Consider the following 21,653-nt stretch of genomic DNA (forward strand, 5'->3'; position numbering starts at 1 on the left):
CTGTCATTCACCTTTCAAATAAATAAAATAAATCTTCTATTAAAAAAAGGTGCTCTCCAGGAACTCATGAGCACAGATGCAGAGACCCTCAACAATCAATCAGCAAATCAAATCCAATAATGTATAAAAAAATGATTCACTATAATCAAGTTGTATCCCAGGAATGAAAGCTAGTTAAATATTTAAAAATCAAATCATATAATGCATAACATTAACAGGCTAAACAAAAGTGTCATCTGGCCATTTAAATAATATGGATAGGGTGGATATTTGGCACAAAAGACACTGCTTGGGATGCCTCTATCCCAAATCAGAATGTGTGAGTTCAAGTCCCACCTCTGCTTCCAATCCAGCTTGCTGCTAATGTACATCCTGGTAGTCAGCAGGTAACAAACAGCTCACGTACTTGGGTAGTGCTACCACATGGGAGAGCTAGACTGAGTTCTAGGTTTCTGGCTTTAGCCTGGCCAGGGAGCCAGCCAACAGAGGATCTCTCAGAGAGCGAGAGTGAGAACAAGAGAAGACAGAGAGAAACTCCCTCCTGCCTCCCTCCAGGTGTGTGCCACCTCTCTCTCTGCCTTTCAAATACAATAAGAATAAAAATGAGTGAAAAAAATTTACAAAATCAAATACCCATTCACAATAAAAAACACTCTTAGCAAACTACAAATGGAGAACTTACCCAACATGATACAGAATATTTATAAAAACTCTACAGCTGTCAAACTTAATGGTGAGAAACCAGAAGTTTTCCACAAAGAAACAATGATCTATGTTCCCTTTCACACTTTTGAACATCATACTGAAAGTCCCAGCTAATGCAATAAGATAAGCAATAAGGAAATAGAAGTTATACTGATTGTGAAGCCAAAACCAAAACTCGTTGTTTTCAAATTACATAAAAAATGTAGAAAATTAAAAAGAAACAAGCATTGTGACACAATTCGGTAAGCTGCAGCCTGTTATGCGGGCATCCTGTATGAGAACTGATTTGAGTATGCAGTATTCCACCTCCAATCCAGCTTCCTGCTATTGTGCCTGGGAAGGCTGCAGAAGATGGATCAAGTGCTTATGCCCCTGTCACCCTTGACGGAGTTCCAGGCTCAGGGCCTCAGCCTGGCTCAGCCCCAGCTGCTGTGGCCATTTGGGGAATGAACTAGGAAACGGAAGCCTTCTCCCCACTTTCTCTGTAATCCAGTCTTTCAAATAAATAGATACACTACAAAATGAAAATGGAAATCAGAAACAACAGACCAAAAAAAAAAAAACCTAAAGCTTTTACATGATCATAAAAATGTATCAACTGCTTTCCTTTATACCAATGGGTTAACACGTGGAATTTGAAGTTAAAAACACAATACCATTTATAATTAGTATTGCTCCAAATAAAACACTTAAGTAGAAATCTAACAAAATATGTGCAAGGTCTATATAAAGAAAATTACAAAACTTAATGAAATCAATGAGCTAATTAAAAGGAAAGCAATTTCATTTGTGTCTGTGGAAAGGAAGACTCAACATTATGAAGCTAACAGTTCTTCCTAAATCAATCTACAGATTCAGTGTCTTCCATTCAAATTCCCAACAAGCAGATTTTGACAAACTGATTCTAAAGCTTCTACATGAAGGCAAAAGATCCAGAATTGTAAATTCAATTTAAAGGCAAAGAACAAAGTCGAAGGACTGACATTACCCAAACTCAAGATTACTAAAAAACTACAAAAATCAAGACAGTAGAATATTAGCAAAAGAGCAACAGATCAATGGAACAGACCAGACAGCTTAGAAACAGACTCACATAAAACAGCCAATAAGATTTGACAAATGCACAACAGCTACACAATGTGGAAATAATGGGTTGTTTATTTTTCCAACATACCGTGCAATTTTCACAAGCAAAAAAAAAAAAAAAACAAAAAACCTAGAAACAAATCTTACACACACACAAATTAACTTAAAAAGGATCACAGCCTTAAGTTTAAAATTCAACTATAAAATTCCTTGAAAATAACATTGCTGAAAACCCAAATGACCTAAGGTTTGACAATCTATCTACAGCTAAAACTCCAGAAGCACAAACCATGAAAGAAAGAATTGATAAGCTAGACTTAATTTTCTGTTCTATGAAAGCCATTGTCAAAAGAATTAAGAGAAGCCTGCTCTTTGACATTTTCTCAAGGAATTAAAAATCTATGTCTACATAAAAACCTGCACATAATGTTTACAACAGGTTGATTTGTAATAGTTAAAATGTGGAAGCAATCAAGATGTTCTTCCACAGGTAACTGGATAAATAGCTGTGGAACATCCAGACCACTGAATAACATTTGACGCTAAGGGAGAAATGAATTACGATGTTTAAGAAACCTAAATGAAAATTACTAAGTGAATAAAAAACTAAGAAAATTATATACCATACAAAGGTATTTTAAAAAGTTTGTGGAAAAGTTAAAAGTTCTGAGTACTAAAAATTCTGAAATCCAAGTACAGGTTTTCATAATATGCATTTTGCATGAATTTTTTAAAGATCCCTATATGCACAGGCTTTAAAATTTCTTTGCAGCAAAATAAACTTGTTTCATAAACCTACATTCTTTGATCTTTTCCAAGCACTTGTGTAGACTCCAACCATATGACATTCTGGAAAAGGCAAAACTATGGAGGCAGTACGAAAGTACAAAGTTCGGCAGTTGTGAGAGATCAGGGGAGGGAGGAATAAGCAGTGGCGACAGGATTTTTAAGAGAGTGACACTTCTATGGAAGATACTATTGATATGATGATATGTACATTTTATAAACTTGCCCAAAACCCATAGACATCATTAACTGTAAATCAAATGTCAACTGAGGACTCTGGGCGACAACAATGTGTTAACACAGCTTTATTCCACTGTGGTGGAGGATGCTGATGAGGAAAGCCAGATGAATGCAGGCGGGATGAAGTAAAGCTGTTCTAAAAAACTAAGTTTGTTTTTTACATGAAATCTCATTTTCTTTAGGCTATACCTAGAAATTCATACAAAGGATTACAGCAGGCAATAAAAGACAACTCTTAGAAACAGGATATGTGTCTCCCCTATTCTCAAAAGTCAAACAATAAATTTCCATCTAGACACCTTGTCCATGAGACCACCGTTCTGGCACAGAGCATTAAGCTACCACCTAAGAGGCTAACGTCCCATATGAGTCCCAGTTTGAATCCTGGCTACTCCTCTTCCAATCCAGCACTCTACTAATGTCCTGGGAAGGCAGGCAGTAAATCATGGCCAAAGAATTTGGACACCAGCCATCCATGTAGGAGACCAGGATGGAGCTCCAGGCTCCTGGCTTTGGGACAGCCCAGCCCAGCCATTGTGGACAATTAGGGGCTGACCCAGAGGATGGAAAAGCAAGCAAGCAATCTCTCTCTCTCTCTCTCTCTCTCTTCCCTTTCTCTAAGTCACACTGCCTTTCAAATACATGAATAAAACCTTACCAAAAAAAAAAAACCACTTTGATCATACACAGCAAATATGCCACTATGTTAAAAAGTGTGTTTGTACACTTTTTCATTTGAAAGGCAGGAGAGACTGAGAGAAAACTAGATATGTAGAGATCTCTCGTTCACTGTTCATGCCTCAAATGTACAAAATGTTTAGAGATGAGCCAGGTCAAAGCTAGGAGCCAGGAACTTTTTCTGAGTCTTCCACATGCCTAGCAGGGACCCAGGCCATGACCCCAGGTACTCTAAAATGATGTAAAGCAGCATGCAAACTTGTATAACAAATGCCACTCCCTGCTAGCGTTTCATCTTTAAAATCTTAGGTGAGCTCTATTGCCCTGGTGTTTACATGTAACATTGTGCATTGGTCACTTTATTCTGAACAGTTTATAGATTTCATTAAAAATATTTGAGTTGGGTCCCGTGATAGCCTACTGCCTTAACTCCTCGCCTTGCATGCATTGGGATCCCATCTGGATGCTAGTTCGTGTCCCAGCTGCTCTACTTCCCATACAGCTCCCTGCTCGTGACAGGCCTGTGAAAGTGGTGGAGGAGGCCCAAGACTTGGGGACCTTCCGGGACCTTCCACCCATGTCGGAGACCCAGACTAGACTCCCGGCTTTTGGCTTCAGATTTGGTTAGCTCCTGCAGTGGCGGCCACTTGGAAAGTGAATCAGAGGACAGATCTTTCTGTCTCTCCTTTTCTCTGTAGATTTGCTTTTCCAATAAAAAGAAATAAATCTTAAAAAAAATTTTTTTGAATTGCCAAACTAGACAAGAAAAACTCAGGAGGTCTTATGACTGATCTCCATGAAGACAAAAACTATATAGATTTACTCACAGTACAACTAGTATTTACCTAATACAAACTCCCCTGCATTCTCAATTGAATATACACTCAAACTTTTTGAATTTTATTAGAATATGGAAAATACATAACAAGATCTCCATAAATTTAACTATCCATAGATTTACTTTAAATAAATTTTAGTAAGTTTAAATAAATATCCTTAAAACTGAGTCATCTGTTCTTAGTTGTCTCCCAAGAATTGAAGATAGTGCAGCAGAATTTATAAGAATGAATCCTACAGGGCTAAACTCCCAGCTAGGGACCAGAAATCTGCCTGTGTTACTACCTAGCAACCACACTGGTAATAGCCCTCAGTGGACTCTTCCTTCGACATAGGACACCTAAGTAACAGCTATTTCTCTACCTCACCTCACCTGTGAAAGCACATATCCCTATCGTAATCAGTTCCTGGGGAAAGTTTTAAGGAGAAAAATAAAGCACAATTATTTTTCAACATAATACAATAAGATCTAATGAGGCCAGAAGAAATTGAACTATATGTTGAAACAATTAATTTTCAGTGAAATAGTTCAACATTTTAAAAAGAAATATTCAGGACAGTTCTATTAATCTTAACCCAGTTAGACATATAAGCCCCTAGAGTTAACAACAAATCAAGGCATCTCAACAGAAGTATGGCAATTATGTAATTCTTCTCCCTGAAAAGCTTCACCTAGCTTTTCTTCAATCTTGTTAATGATTTATAACTGCATCACATCTCCTCTTCAGAGAATGTTTTTGTCCTCAGATTTGATGTATTTCTATGAGTTTTCTAACAACCCCCTCTTTTGCCCTTAGCCATATTCTTACACAGGGCATCATGTTCTTTGTCTCTTGGTACTTCAGATCAAAGACAGTGAGAGCAAAAGTTATAAAATGACATGACAATAACTAGGAATTTCCAGTTTAGTACTCACCTAAGATGTAGTCTACAGTACCCTACGAAAGCTAAGGGTGTGAGAACAAGAAAGTCCCATTTCTTGGAGCAAGTAACAATCACAAGTGTCATACAATATAAAATTTTAATATGTAGAGCATAAAATAAAAAATTTAAGTGTCTACACCATTCACTGAGTTGAACATCTACATGAGTACTATTAAACTGAGATCTAAAAGTCTAATAATTTTCAGTTTTCATTACTAATAACCTATAAAAAATTTAGTATTACCACACCTGGAGTCAGTAACAACCTTAAAAGCAAGTGAAACCAAATATTCTCGTTGCCATGCTCATCTTGTCATTACTGCAGCAAATGAAGAGCCTGAAAGGTTTCCCCATGAGTATCACCAAGTATCTACTGAACACTCTGACAGGATACACAGAGGTGATTACAAGGCTCACTGGCCTCCCTAGCTTCCCTTCAAGGAGCTTCCTAATTTGGCTGGGTGAAAAGACATGTAAAATAGTACAGCTAACATACTAGGTAAGAATGAATAACTATTGAAAACTCAACTTTGATATGACTTGAAACGTTAGAAATTTTGGTTGTCTTCTCCCACCTTCAGATTATCTTAGTTACGATTTGCTGAAATCTAAGCAGCAGCAAAAATAGCAAGTGAGAAAAAAAACAGACGGGGGTGGCTATGAAAAGTAGAAGAAATCTTCCAGATGAACAGATGAATTTATAGTTACTTAGATTGCAAGGAAGAATGGAAATGATTTTTTTAAGTATTTTTTATTTATATAGCATTGAATGCTAGAGACGGACTTCATATTATCTTAACAAAACTACTTTGTTGAGAGCTTAAAGCTATTTCTAATGACGAGGAAATGAAGTTTAAAAGAAATTAAGTTCTTATCCCAGATTACACTGCTAGTAAAGCGAGAAGACCTAGTAACCAAATCCTGCCTACCTGGACTTAAAATGCTTCTGCTCTAATATGGGGCTTCTCAAATTTTATTCAAAAGTCTGAGCAGAGCCTGTTAGACTTCATAGACTTGTTATCAGAAATATATTTTCAATAAGACAGGTTCCTTTTCTAGCTTTAACAAATTTATAATCTGATGAGGGAAGTTAGTAACATAATACTGTATTACTAGAAGAGATAATGTATGTTAAGTCTACACCATTCTGGGACACATAATTGCCCTTTTATGTACATGGTTTAAATATACATATATATCTACATGTGTACATATACATACATTTACATACATGTATACATAAATATACACAAAGCGGAATAATATTCAACTATAAGAAAGCAAGAAAGTCTATCATTTGCACAAAATCATTGGAACCGGAGGACACCACGTTGTATAAAATAAACCACACACAGAAAGACAAGTATCACATGTTCTCTCTTTATATACTGGAGTTTAAAAAAATTTTTTTTAAAGTTAAAAATTAAGTGTCCTGTATATCCAATAGAATTTAGAGTACACTAAAAATAATCTTTGAAATAAGAATTATGTCTTCTTTTGCATGGGTTTTATGAGCATTCAATGAAATAATCTAAGCAAAAAGTTTAAAACAGAATCTGATTCATACATATTAAAAGTATTATTGTTATTATTATTATTATTACTACCATGTCTTCTGAATAAAATGAATGTTAAATACAAAAAGTGCTCAAATGTTAATTGCTATTATTGAGTTGAATGCTATACAGGATATAAGAAAAACGCAAATTTAACAGAAGGAAATAAGAGATTTTTTTCCCCTAATAGTAATAAGAAAAGGATTAAGGGGTTATTGCATTGTGGCACAACTGATTAAGAGGTTGCCTGTGATACCAGTTTAAGTACTAACTGCAGTTTCTGATCCAGATCCCTGCTAATGTGCCTGGGAAATCAGTGGAGGATGGACCAAGCACGTGGTCACCTGTAACCATGTGGGAGACCCAGATGGAATTCCCAGCTACCGGCTTCATCTTGGCCCAGCACTGACCACTGTGTCCATTTGGGGAGTGAACTAACAGATAGATCTTGATATCTCTTTCTTTCGTTCTCTCTCTCTTGCCTTTAAATAAATAAATAAAAAGTAGCATATGTACTGGGTTTTAAGTGGTTGGCAAGAATCTGACAGGCAAATTTGAGGAATGGGGATGGTGATGATTTGGAGAGAACGGCATGGATAAAAGCATAAAACCATGAAAAGGTTTCTGTGTAGAATATAAGATAAATGCAGGGGCAGGAGATGGAAAGGTGGGCTGGGGTGAAATCTAGAAAACCTAAAATCTCCTAATCCTACAAGCAAATGTAAATAATGTAAATCATTAGAGGCTTTTTATAGCTTTGGATACCTTAAGGTCAAATTCCTTAAGGTCAATATTCATTTATAGGATAAAGAAGAGAATAAATTCAAGAGCATTAATTAGGGCCCGGCGCAGTAGCCTAGTGGTTAAAGACCTCGCCTTGAACACTCTGGGATCCCATATGGACACCGGTTCATGTCCCGACAACCCCACTTCCCATCCAGCTCCCTGTCTGTGGCCTGGAAAAGCAGTCAAGGATGGCTCAAAGCCTCTGGATCCTGCACCTGTACGAGAGACCCGGAAGAGACTCTGGGTTCCTGGCTTCAGATTGGCTCAGCTCCAGCCGTTGTGGCCGCTTGGGGAGTGAATCATTAGATGGAAGATCTTCCTCTGTCTCTCCTCCTCTTTGTATATCTGACTTTGCAATAAAAATAAATAAATCTTAAAAAAAAAAATACTAACTAGAAAAGTACCAGAAACACAGCAGGCATGATATAACAAAACCCTAAGCTAGGGTGACAGCAAAGATAGCCCAAGCGAGGGGAGGAGGAGGATGAGGATGAAAGTGAGTCTATAAAATCCCTGAGGTCTAACAGAAGTCATCACCTAACTCTCAGCTTCCGAAACTCCATGACCCAGATAATAGCACTGTCATTAACAGAAAACAGAAAAACCAGAAACAGGTAAGTTTGGGGAAGAAATATAAGAATAGTTCAGGGCTGGCCATGTTGAAACCAAATTCCAAATAGTGTTCTGACAAAATTCAGATGGGAAAAGAGGTGTGACTAATCTATTCACTAAGACGTTTACGAGGTGGATATTTGGCCCAGCCTTTAAGGCAGGTTAAGACACCTGTTACTCTGTGTGCATCCCATGTCAGAATTCCTGGCTTTGACACCTGGGTCCTGCTCCTGATTACTGCTTCTTGTTAACGCACTCTGGGGCTTCTTCTTAATGCACTTCTGGGAAGCAGCAGTGATGGTTCAAATAACTGAGCTCCTATCACCCACCTGGGAGGCCTGGCTTGAGTGGCCAGCTCCTGGCTTCAGTCTGGAGCCCAGTTCTGGCCATGGCAAGCATTTAGGGAAGGAGCTAACAGTTGGGAGGTCTCTGTCTCTCTCCTGTGTCTCTGTCTCTTGTCTCTCTAGCTCTGGCTCTCCCTACTACTCAAATATTTTTAAAATATTTATTTTTTGGATGCCAGTTGTAATGCCAGAATCCCATATGGGCACCAGTCAGAGTACTGGCTTCTCCACATTCAATATCACTCCCTGCTAATGCACCTGGGAAAGCAGCAGACTGGCCCAAGTATTTAGGTCCCTGCATCCATGTGAGAGACACAGAACAAGTACCTGGTTTTGGCCTGGCCAATGGAGCCATTTGCAGAGTAAACCAACAGATGGCGGATCTCTCTCTCTCTCTCTCTCTCTCTCTCTCTCTCTCTCTCTCTCTGTAACTCTGCCTTTCTTTCAAATAAATGAAGAAAATCTTTAAAAAATAATAAAACACTAATCCACTTCTTATAGAGTCACAATTTTGCTGAAATGATGATATAGTCATTTATTAAACTGCATACATTAAAAGAAACCATTGGAAATTAGGAATTTGCTTTAAACAGTATAACTCAGAATAAAATACTCCTAATCCACTGCTTATAGTCCCTGAATAATCATACCCTTAAAGTTTAAGCTTCTACCTGAACACTTTCAAGTAAGAGGGAGTCTACCATCTTTATCTCATCAAGCCAACTTTGGTGTAGGGCCACGTTAGAGAAAGAGAGTTATGAAACATTAGTTTATGATTCAATCTTGTACATCAAGATAGTGACACCTTCTGTAAGTGCGCTCATTGCAGAACCAAGAAAAGTACCTGCAGAGCGGCAGATGTCTGCTGCTCTTGTCACCATGGCACCTTTCACTCTCTATTCTGACTGCCAGAGGCAGCATGAGACAGTTGATAGACTTTTCACCCCACCAACATTGTGTTTCTGGTGAAGTACAGATTTCCAAGCTCCAGAGTGGAGCATATAAATGTGAAATTATGACTGGTTAGGATTGGCTATATGGCTAAAAGCTAAGACACTCAACACTAATGCTGTTACTTTTATTAAGGTTTAGAAAGAACAACAGTCTCCTCCTATAAACTCAGAGCTCCTACAGGGGTAGGCTGAAATTGCTGCTTCCATTTCATCGTCATAAACTTATCTGAATCTACCTGAAAATGAAGCCAATTCAGAAAAAATGTAACCTAGAAATAGAGATTGGACATCTGAATCCTTGTAAATTAAATCTAAGTCAGATTTACACTTTTTTAAAATCTTAAACCAGTTTGGGCTATGTTTTTATTTTCTCTTTTATCCCAAAGAGTGCTGACCCATATGGTAACAGACAAATCCTATAAACCGAAAATGAGATCAGTGTCTCAGCACATTAATTATCATGCACAATGACATAATCTGGCTACATTTATAAACAACTATAGATACTAAATTTTAAAAATGAATCTGGTGCATATTAGCATAGCATTTCAGTTTCCAAATCACTTTGTGCTGACTTGTTTATAGACAAAAATCATTGTTTCTACCATACAAAAAAGTGATCATAAGTTTATAAGCAGCTCAGAAATTAAAAGTACTCATGCACTAATCAGAGTTATTTAAAAATACAGATTATAAATACACAACAACATTAACTATCTGGAAGACAGGCAAAGGCTTACTTGAAGCTGGAGAGTATGTCGGAGAATTGTTTCTTCTAAGGCATGGATCCACTTTTCTCGCTCATCTGCATCACGAGCTAAAGTGAAAGATTGTAATTTTAGTTACATATTTCAATAATTTATTTTTAATTATAGGTTTGTAAATAATGTAATTTTATAATTTCTAAAAGTTTAGTTTCTACAATATATCTTCATATTTGAAAGTAAATTTTAACAGTGAAACCAGTAGAAAAGGAGATTAGTTGTGTAATTTCTTTCTAAAATACTTTGTTTTATTTAAAAGTCAGAGTTATATAGAGACATAGACAGACAGACAGACAGACAGACAGACAGAGGGCTCTCCCATCTGCAGTTTTATTCCACAGATGGCCACAAACACCAGCTGGGAGCTAGGACCTTCATCCAGGTCTCCCGTGTGAATTCAGGGGCCCAAACACTTGTGCTGTTTTTACCAGACCATTTGCAGGAAGCTGGACCAGAAGTGTGGGGTAGCCAGGACACAAACCAGCACTCATATGGGATACCAAAATCACAAATAGAGTCTTTATCTGCTATGCTACATTGATGGTCCTTAACTGTGCCACTTCTTAGTAAGTTCATCTTGATGTATCCTTACCTAAGCATCTGATATCTACTAGACCTTATTTTAAGTAGATAAAAAAATATGGTGAAATTTGTAACAAAGTCGTGTTTAACAATAGCATGCTACATAGCTCAGGTTAACTTACCACTAAGAACAACTAGAAAAACTGTACTGATGATTAGGAAACCACTGGTCAAAGGCTTCAGGAAACAAGGTATAAAGAATTTCCAGGTCAAAGTCCAGGAGAAGATAAACATCTAGAAGACAAGCCTGGTATTAAGAGATTCCTTTCTCCTGAACGCATCATAAATTCCAGAAGAGGTGTTGTAGACTGCAAAGAGCACTTAAAAATCTGGGCAGGATGTTTGGGAAAAGCCACTGTGAGCACCCTAGTCTTTGATCAGATTTGCTATGAATCTAAATCCGCTATTAAAAAAGGAAGTCTTCATTATTTTTTAAATCTACATGGGCCAAAAGATGAAGCCCAAGGCCTAGAAACACTGGGGGTTTGATAAACGGGCCATATATGACTGAGATGCAAAACAGCTTCGTTTTAGGATTAGTTTAGATAATCCAGGACTGTAACATTGCTGGGTCATTTGGTTGGCTCAGAAAAATATTGATACCTGAAATGGATTAAAATAACTCCAGACTGCTAGTGAGTCCATGAATCTGACTAGCAAAAACAAATGAAACATATTATCTGCTGAGTTTCCATAAATTTTCAAATGCAATGTCAATGCACCGGCAAATGGAAACAAGTACACATAAGAGACCAAAGACACTTGAGACCAAAACTGCATACAAATGAAAAGCAAAACATAAGAGAAACAGATCAAATGGAACTCTGTATAATGTTTCCCATGCCCTTCCAACAGTATAATTAAAATCAAGCAGGATGATAAGACCCAAAATAACGTACACAGTAACAAATTAACCTATTACACTGAAAGAGAAGAGAAACTGAACTTAAGTTTTATGGCCTAAATATTTGTTTCTCTAAAACTGGTATGTGGAAATTCTAACCCTCAGTGTGATGATTAGGAAGTGACGCCTTTTGGAAGAAACTGGGTAATGAGGGTGAAACTTTCAAGAATGGGATTAGGGAACTCCAAAGCTTTCTCAATCTTTACATGTTTAGAAAAATATAAGAAATTAACTATCTGCAACCCAGAAGAAGGCTTTCACCAGTACCTGATCATGCTTGCACCCTCATCTTACATTTCCTAGCCACCAGATCTATGGGAAATAACTGCTATCTGAGCACGTCAGTATATGGCAATTTATTTAGCAGCCAAACCTAAATGACAAATTAACTCCAAAAAAAAAAAAAAAAGCATTTTGACTAGATAATATAAGGCTAAAGACAAGATATAAATAAATATTGTACTGTAGTTAAATCCAAAGCCATAGGAATGTTAGTCTAATTATATAACACAAATTAATATACTGTAGCTAAAGAGAACCACTTTCTCATTATCAGAGGAAAAAAATCACAAGGGAAATAAGAAAGTTGGAATGAAATGGGTGGTGGTGGGGCCAATCAGTAGCATAGCACACTGATCTTCAGCCTGCAGCTTTGGCATCTCATGTGGATGCTGGTTCAAGTCCCAGCTGCTCCAAGTGCTTGGGCCCCTGCACCTACATGAGAGACTTGAAATAAGCTCCTGTGTCCCAGCTTCAGATCATCCCAGTTCTGACTGTTGTATCCACTGGGGGAGTGAAATAGCAGACAGAAATTTCTCTTTCTCTCTCTCTCTCTCTGTAACTCTGTGTTTCACATAAATGAATAAATATTCTAAGAAAACAAAAACAACAGATTAATCTCTTTGACCACCATAGATGCCCAAACTGTAAACAGAATACTAGTAAATCAGTTGATTTTAGTCAAAAGGTTAAGCAATGACAAAATATTAGTAAATCAAATCCAACTATATTGTCTGTCAGAGAATTCATTCCAGGTAGACATTTAGCCTGGAAGTTAACGCAACTCCTGGTTCAATTTCTAGCTCCAGCTTCTGATTCCAGCTACTTGCAATGCTGATCTTGGGAGCTCACTGATGCATATAGCTCAACTAATTGAGTTTCTCCAATCCATATGAGAGAATTCAGTTCCCAGGTCCCACATTTGGTCCTGGTCCATCAACCCCAGTCATTTTGGGATGAAGCTCCTTTTTATGGCTCTCTCACTCTCTCTCTTTTTTTTAAAAAAAAAATACATTTATTTATTCATGTAAATGGCAGAGTTTTAACAGGGATAGACAGGGAAAAAGAGACTTTCCATCTGCTGATTCACTCGCCAAATGGCTATAGTGGTTAGGGCTGAGCAGGTCAAAGCCAGAAGCTTCATTCCAATCCCCCAAGTTCACATACGGACCTGAATACTTGAATCATCTTCCTCTGTTTTCCTAAGGGCATTAGTGGGTAGCTGGATTGAAAGTGAAGTAGCCAGAATTTGAACTAGCAACCATATGGGATGCTAGCATTATATGCAGAGGCTTAACCCACTATATCACAATGCTGGCCTCTCAAAATAATTTTTTTTAAAAAAATATAATTTGGGCCCGGCGCGGTGGCACAAGTGTAAAGGTCCTCGCCTTGCACACCCGGGATCCCTTTATGGGCGCCAGTTCTAATCCCGGCAGCCCCGCTTCCCTTCCAGCTCCCTGCCTGTGGCCCGGGAAAGCAGTCGAGGACGGCCCAAAGCTTTGGGAACCTGCACCCGCGTGGGAGACCCGGAAGAGGCTCCTGGCTTCGGATTGGCATAGCATCGACCGTTGCGCTCACTTGGGGAGTAAATCATCGGACAGAAGATCTTCCTCTCTGTCTCTCCTCTTTGTATATCCGCCTTTCCAATGAAAAAATAATAAAAATAAATCTTTAAAAAAATATATAATTTACCACGATCAAATGAGATTTATCTCAAGGATGCAAAAAAAGACTCAAAATAGGCAAATCAGTAAGCATAATGCATCATATTAACAAAAGGAAGGACAAAAAAGCCATCATGCCATTAAGATACAGGAAAACATCTGATAAAATCCAACATCTGCTCATGGTTAAAAACTCTGAATAGGGCCCACACAGTAGCCTAGTAGTTAAAGCCCTTGCCTTTTATGCGCCAGGATCACATATGGGTTACTGTTCCATTCCCAGTTGTCCTGCTTCCCATTTAGCTCCCTGCTTGTGGCCTGGGAAGGCAGTCGAAGATGGACCAAAGTTTTCGGACACTGCATTCGCATGGGGGACCCAAAGGAGGCTCCAGGCTCCTGGCTTTGGATCAGCTCAACTCCAGCTGCTGTGGCCATTTGTGGGGTGAATCAGTGAACGGAGGATCTTCCTCTTTGTGTATCTGACTTAGCAATAAAAATAAATAAATCTTAAGAAAAAAAGTCACTTTCCATTGAAAAAAAACCCCTCTGAATAGATGAACAGAAAGAGACAGGAAGGTGGAACAGAAGCAGGACAGAGGGAAGGTAGAGGCAGGGAGGATGGGAAGGAGGACAGGAGGGAGAGAAGAAGAGAATTTTCTAGCCGCTGTTTTACTCCTATTGGGTCTTTCAAGCAGGTGGCATGAGATAAAGCATTTGAGCCATCTTGCACTACTTTCCCAGGTACGTTAGCAGGGAGCTGGATCTGAAGTGAAGAACACAGAACTTGGAACCAGTGTCCTGATGTGGGATGCTGGTGGTCACAAAGCCTATGCCACTTTTCTGCTGTGTCCTTGTTTGTTTGGAGAGCAGGGTAATACTGACATCATAGAACAAGTCTGGGAAGGTCTATTTCCATTTTCTGAAATAGTGGGGGAAGATTTGGTGACAGCGCTTCTTCAAAATTGGTACAATTCAGAGGTGAACACTTGGTCTCATGGTTAAATCACAGGCTGGGATGAACAGGTGCCGCATTAGAGGCACGAGATTTGAGACCTGACTTTACTCTTAGCTTCAAACAACTTTTTGCTAATATGCATACTGATAAGTAGTAGGTGATAGTCAAGTGTTTGAGTTCCTATCACTATGTGGGAGACCTGGATTAAATTCTCAACTCCCAGCTACAGCCTGGCCTAATGCAGGTCAGGTCATCATGAGCATCTGGAAAGTTGAACAGATGGAGCTATCCATCTGTCCTGTTCTCTTTTCCTGTGTAAATCATGAATGTGTTCATATAACAAATAAAAGCACAGTCACAATACAATTCACAAATCACACCCACAGACGGCTCTCTGGAAGTAAAATTAAATCTACACTAATTCTGAGACAATCTTTGCTAAAAATGGTTTAATCTAATGTGATATCCAGCCCCATCTAGCACAGTTTATAATCTAATACATGGTGTGAATGTGCCTAACTGGTCCTTCCCGACAGTCTGACCTCTCTAGAAGGAAAAGCGACAGAGCTCCCATGAAGGTGAGGAGGAGGGCTTCACTCATGTGCCAGTCATGGAAACATCTGCAGGGTCCAGCTGCAAGCCCATGTATCCGATGAGTCAATAATGACGGGAGTGGCTGAAAGGGATTAAACTGCTGCCAAGAGGTCACTAGGATGCTTTGCTGGGTCAAAGCCGAAGTTCATTTCTCCAGTTTAACAGTAAGGTTGAGGCAAGCTCACAATCATTTCATCTTCTCTAACATCAATCTTGGAAGATGTAAAATGACATGAAATGGGCTAGCATTGTAGTACAGTGGATGAAGCTGCTGCTTGTAATGCCAGTGTCCCATTTGAGTCTTGGCTGTTCCGCTCTAAATCCAGTTCTCACCTAATGTGCCTGAGAAGGCAGAGAGAGATGGCCTGAATGCCTGGACCCTGGCACCCAGGTAGGAAACCTGCACAGAGTTCCTGGCTCCTGCTTTCAGTCTGGCCCAGCCCTGGTTATTGTGACCATCTGGGGAACCAACCAACAGATGGAATGTCTCTCTGTGTCTCTATCTTGCTCTTTCTCTGTAACTCTGCCTTTCAAATAAATAAATAAATAAATAAATAAATCTTAAAAAAAACCCTACAATTAAGCATACATCATTTAACCCAAACATACAGACAGGTTCACTTTTTTCCCTCCTTTTTACAACGTTATTTACACATTCAGATTATCTCTACAAGTTCTTTTCCAGCATCTACTTCAAGCTTGCTTGTCATCTGCTAAGCCAGTATGTTCCAAATTTGTTTTACTATGACCCACAGTAAGAATGAGAGTAAGAATTGGAGATGACTTTATAACATGACCTAGTTCACACATACATACTTATATGTACACACACACATTTACTTTTACAACATGCCATACATATTGATATGTCCTTCTTGGTATGTTTTACTTTCTAAAACACTTCTCTAAGCCATCTCAATGACTAAAAATGTTTTGTTTTAAGCCATTTAGCATACAAGGAAGTTTTCAGTCCAAAATCTGTTCTGACACCTAACTTTGTCCTCATCTACCTCAATCTTGGGCAAGTTACTTAAACTCTCAGTTTTACTTTTCTTATGTATAATCTGAGAGTGACAATATTATCTGTCAGGATAATAATAACTACCTATATGTTATAAAATTGGTATGAGGGTTAATGAGAGTTCATCTGTACAATATTTAACACATACCTGACATATAAATATAAGCATTTTATTATCACATACAGCCTTATGAAAAAACAATTTCTATTGGTAAAATAAGAATAAAATTAATAGGGAAGCAATTACTTACAACTAATTCCCAATAATGCCTGATTTACATGGAAACAATATAAAGTACAGAAAGGAAAAACAGTATTTTTCTAGTAAGTAAAATAGTTATTTTTAAGGATTTCATAATCTTAGGTCTTTTATTATACATCTAATCACAATTCCCATGTATTATAAACATTTGAATAAGTAAGAACATGAAATCATTTAGAAGATCTCACTTCTCAATGTAATTCCTATAAACTAAGCAAGAAGCAGATTTAAGTAAAAAAAAAAAATTTAACATGATTTTTGTTCTGGTTTGAGAAAACACCTAGTCAAAAAATCTTTAGTGTAATGGGTTGCTATCTTTAAATTAATAAATAAATACACATTTTAAAATCCTTGTTTTAATTTCTAAACTGGTAAGCAACAGATAGAGCCCATATGAATAAAAATTCTTTGTAGATCTCAAATAATTCTTAACAAAAGTGTATAAAGGTTCTCAGACCAAATAGCTTGAGAGTTCAAGCTCCTGGAAAGCACCAACATAGCAGTCTTTATCATAATCATATCTCTAATGTTTAGAAAGCCATAGCTCTATAAGGCTTTTCTGAATATGTTTGTAGGTATGTACATGACAGGTAGCTAAAAAATGCTGAATAAAAGCATTGACAGTGAAAGATGAAACAAGTTTGGACATGTTGGATAGATAATTTTTTTTAGGAAACACAGAGGCAAGAAGAATGAACAATTCACATGACTAAGTGCAAAGCAATCTAAGCCAAATCTCAGATACCCAGGTTTAAATAAACTATTTAAAACAACAAGGACAGAGATGAGACAAAAGGACAAAGGTCTGTGTGCCTTACTATACAATCATACAGTACTTAACAATGGACACACATTCTGGGAAATTTGTCATTCAGTGATTTCTTCATACCATGAGCACCACAGAGTGTTTCTACACAAATGTGGCTGGTACTGGTCAATCACTCAATGGAGCTTCTTGATGAAATCAAGAGACAGCAAGCATGGGTGCATGAGGCTGTTGTTGGAGTAACACAGAAAGCTGTTTGACAGTAAAATTTTGAAAGTAAGGTATGCTCTAAAATAACAAAAAAAATACAGTAAATACATAAACCAGTAGCAGTTGTTTATTGTCAAGTATTATGCATTGTACATAATTGCTTATGCCATCCTTTCATACAACTGGCAGTACAGTTGGTTTGTTCACATCAGGATCACCAAACACAGGCACAACCTTGTTAGGTGATTGGAAATTTTAAGCTCCATACAGAACCATCACTATAACTATGATCTGTGATTGATCAAGAATGTTGTGGAGCACAGACTGTAAATGCTTCTATCAAAGCATTTACCATATGACACTCTTCTAGTTTCTTCTTACATTTTTGTCTCTTCCCTTGCATGACTGTATTCGGTATTGTCTGCAGTGGAATCTGATCCAAATTTTTTTAATTCTGAAAGCCTGATGCTTTCGGAGAAAGCTGACACTCATAATTACAGGAAAATCATGACCCGTCACTTTCTGAAATGATACCTTCTTGATGAACTCTCTGATCAGCATATGTTTGTGTATGAATATTCCTAAGAATTTTAGTTCTTGCAGATGTTTCTAAGTACAGGGTTTTTTTTTTCTTTTGGACTTCTTTATTTTTATTACAAAGTCAGATATACAGAGAGGAAAAGAGACAGAGAGGAAGATCCTCCATCCAATGATTCACTCCCCAAGTGAGCGCAATGGCCAATGCTGCGCTGATCCAAAGTCAGGAGCCAGGAACTTCCTCCAGGTCTCCCACGTGGGTCCAGGGTTCCAAGGCTTTGGGCTGTCCTCAACTGCTTTCCCAGGCCACAAGCAGGGAGCTGGATGGGAAGTGGAGCTGCCAGCATTAGAACCAGCGCCCACATGGGATCCTGGCGCATTCAAGGCAAGGCGACTAGGCCACCATGCCGGGTCTTAAGTACAGGTTCTAGTGAAGGCTTAATTTTAGGCTATTTATTTTTGAATTTTAGAAACATTGTGATTTTTCCATTTTTAAAACTAAAGTGAGTAGGCACAGGATGGTTGAAACTTTGAGAGCTAACTCAGACATTACTAAGGAGATGCTTTGGCAGAACAGTAGCAGAAAAAGGGAGAGAAGGAAGTTAAAAACAAGCATACAAAGTGTGCAGGTAATAAGTAATAAAGATCTGGACCACGTCAGTGATTTATCAGAGAAAAAATAGAATCAAGTGGATAGATCCACTCATTATGTGTAGATAGGAAGTATAGAACATAGACAGAGGAAAGAGAAGATGATTTGGTTAATATAAGTACTGTTCATAAAGAATACAGGAGGAAAAATGAGTGAGTGACTTATATTGGGTTTGTCAAATGTCAGACTTGACTAACTCTTAAATATGGTAAACCTGATTGCTTCAAGCATCTTGTTAGCAAAAGAAGTTTTACTGAGGGGCCAGCACTATGGTGTAGCACCTTAAGCCAATACCTACAAAACTAACAGGACGCCTTAGAGAAGCAAGGTGAAGAACATCCCCAGGGTGTTACATGAGCAGTTTGGTTAGTTGTGAGACACTGCTGGCTTTGTTGCACCAGGGCTGTGAAAATCTATGCAAGATCTACTAGCTGACCAAGTCCACCTTGGTGTATCCACATGCTCAGAAACATGTTGCAAAGCCTGGCCAGTAGTCCAACTTGTTCTGCTTCACATTCTCTAACAAGGTATTCAATATCCTCTGCTGGCTTAGAAGAACTGGCTGTCCTGCTCACCCTGTGCTTTCAGGTATGTTGTACACTACGCAGGTGTCAGCAACTGGAGAGCTCTGGTGCTGACACATAGTCAGATCATGTATCTTATGATTGCCCCTATGGCTGGGGTTTAAGTCCAGTCATCTAGTTGAGGAGTCCCCCAAGAAACCTCACCTGGGTTCTCAGACTTGACACTCATATGTACCAGCCAGTGCAGGGTCAGGTTCAATGTATCACCTGCACCAGCCAATGCATATAATGATAGATGTAACTGACTGGTCAGTTGCTCACACAAACTGATGGGTGGGTGTTGCAGTATAGCCCAACCCAGCCTACCACAGGTCCTGTCTTCACATATACCAGAAGGTGCCATGGCCTAATTGGGCGACCCCCAATAACTCCTACCAGGCCCATCCCAAACCCCACTTCTGAATATGTCAGCATGTGCTGTGGCCTAGCGTGTTCCGTCCTGCATTCTATTCTGGCTCTAGTGCATGCCAGCAGGCCAGCAGTTATGACAACCTAGCCCAGTCTGCTCGCCCCCAATCCAGCTTTCATGCTCACCAGTAGAAGCACCAGCCCAGCAAGGGAGTCCCAGAGGTTTTTTTTTATTAAATCTGCTCCCAGTCCCTAGACTTGCACGTGCCAGCAGATGCTGCAGCCCAGTCTGAGATTACCTGCCTCAGATCTTGGCATAGCACCAGCCAGGTGCTACAGCCTGCCTCACTAGCCTGTCCCCACCTAGTCCTAGCTGTTGCAGGTAGGTGCAGCAGCCAAGGGCAGCCTGGCCTACCCCTAGTCCTCATGGGCTCTTCCTCATGTCAGTGAGTGCTGTAGATCTACCCAGCCCAGCCAACATGCTGGTGGGTGCCGCTTCCCTGCCAGACACAGTCAGCCATCAGTCCCGGCCTTTGCATGTGCTGGTGGGTGTTACAGCCTGGCCCTGCCTAGCTCCCACAAATGTCAGATGAGTTCATGGTCTAGATTGGCTCAGCCTGTCAACACCCCAGCTCTCTGTGCAAACTGGCAGGTGCTACAGTCCCACAGAAGCAAGTCTACAAAAATCTGCTCCCACAACAGGTTCTCTTGTGTTCTGGTGTGTACTGCGGCCCAGACTGATGTTGCCCACTCCCAGAAGCAGCCGGAACTCAAACAGCACTCCAAGATAGGATGGCAGCCTAACTTGCCATTCTGCCTTTCCTCTCCTTAGATGTATTTTTCCAATAAAAATACATCCTTAAAAAAAACTTCATACATATTTATTCAGGGTATAAAATACAGTGAAGGCATTTTTGCATTATTGTATTTCTGAAGGTTTCACCCTGCCCTCAGGAGCTCTCCAGGGAATTTGGCTCAGGGTAGAGAGCTAACAGTAAGCTACTTCCTTCCTTCTCTATATTTAGCTCTAAACTGTGAATATAATATCTTCAGCTTTCTTCCAGACAGCATATATTCCGAGACAAAAACTTCAATATAAACTCAAAACATAACCTCAGCACACTCTGCAAGATTTAACTCCTTCTTGGGAAACACAACTTAGATCTAGTAAAGTGTCACTGCATCAGCACTCTCTACAATTTAGAATGTATAATAATTTATACCAAATCATGATGCTTAAACTGGTACTAGGGACATGATGTTTCGCATTTAATTTTCTTAGGATGGGAGGACTTCCTCAGAAAAGGAGGAATGAAGATGAGAAAACATGTTGGTTGAATGGAATGCCCCTCAGCTGACACAGCAAGAAAACTGTAAAAACAATGGCTCAAGGAATTGGGTATCTGGCACCCAAATGGAAGACCTGACTTTAGCCAGCCCAGCCCTAGCCACTATAGTCATTTTAGGGAGTGAGCAAGCAGACGGGACTATACACTTGATCTCAATTAAATAAAAATTTTAAAATAAAAAAAGCAAGTGAGAGAACTCATTTAAGAAACATTTGTGCCTTTTGTTCTGACAGATTCTTTCATGAATCTATTCTAAATTAGATATTTGCTTAAAAATTTATACATAAAGATATTTAATACAGAGTTATTTAAGAGAGAAAAAACCTACACAAATAAATGACTAAGTAAGATTAATCATGAGATGGAATAGTAATTAATTACTAAAATGTTTTCTTCAAATATTTAGCGTCATAGAAAATGATCATGATATAATATTTACAATTGAAAGTCTGGATCATTTCACCTACACAAAATGAATAGATTTTATGAAATACACATACACACAACACATATAAATGAAGGGTAAATTCACAAACATGTTAATAACAATAATCTTCAGGTAGGAGGATCATGGGCAGCTATGAGTAGCTTTATAACACATACAGTAAAAATTACAAATATATTTTCCCATATTTCTAAAGTGATCGGGTATCACACAATTTTTTTAGAAAA

At 38.7% G+C, this 21,653-nt stretch overlaps 1 protein-coding gene across 5 annotated transcripts in view; it reads right to left on the reverse strand.

Annotated features, from left to right (window-relative positions):
• Positions 1–21,653, reverse strand: part of OSBPL9 (oxysterol binding protein like 9) — a 139,696-nt gene that overhangs the window by 54,631 nt on the left and 63,412 nt on the right. For all 5 annotated transcript variants that reach the window (XM_040978554.1, XM_040978553.1, XM_040978552.1 and 2 more), the window contains one exon: positions 10,248–10,324. In XM_040978554.1, coding sequence (XP_040834488.1) covers positions 10,248–10,324 — 77 coding nt within the window. The remainder of the gene's footprint in view (positions 1–10,247; positions 10,325–21,653) is intronic.

This window comes from Ochotona curzoniae, unplaced genomic scaffold, assembly GCF_017591425.1.
Source record: "Ochotona curzoniae isolate NIBS_2020 unplaced genomic scaffold, NIBS_Ocur_1.0 contig_291, whole genome shotgun sequence".
NCBI classification, from domain to species: domain Eukaryota; kingdom Metazoa; phylum Chordata; class Mammalia; order Lagomorpha; family Ochotonidae; genus Ochotona; species Ochotona curzoniae.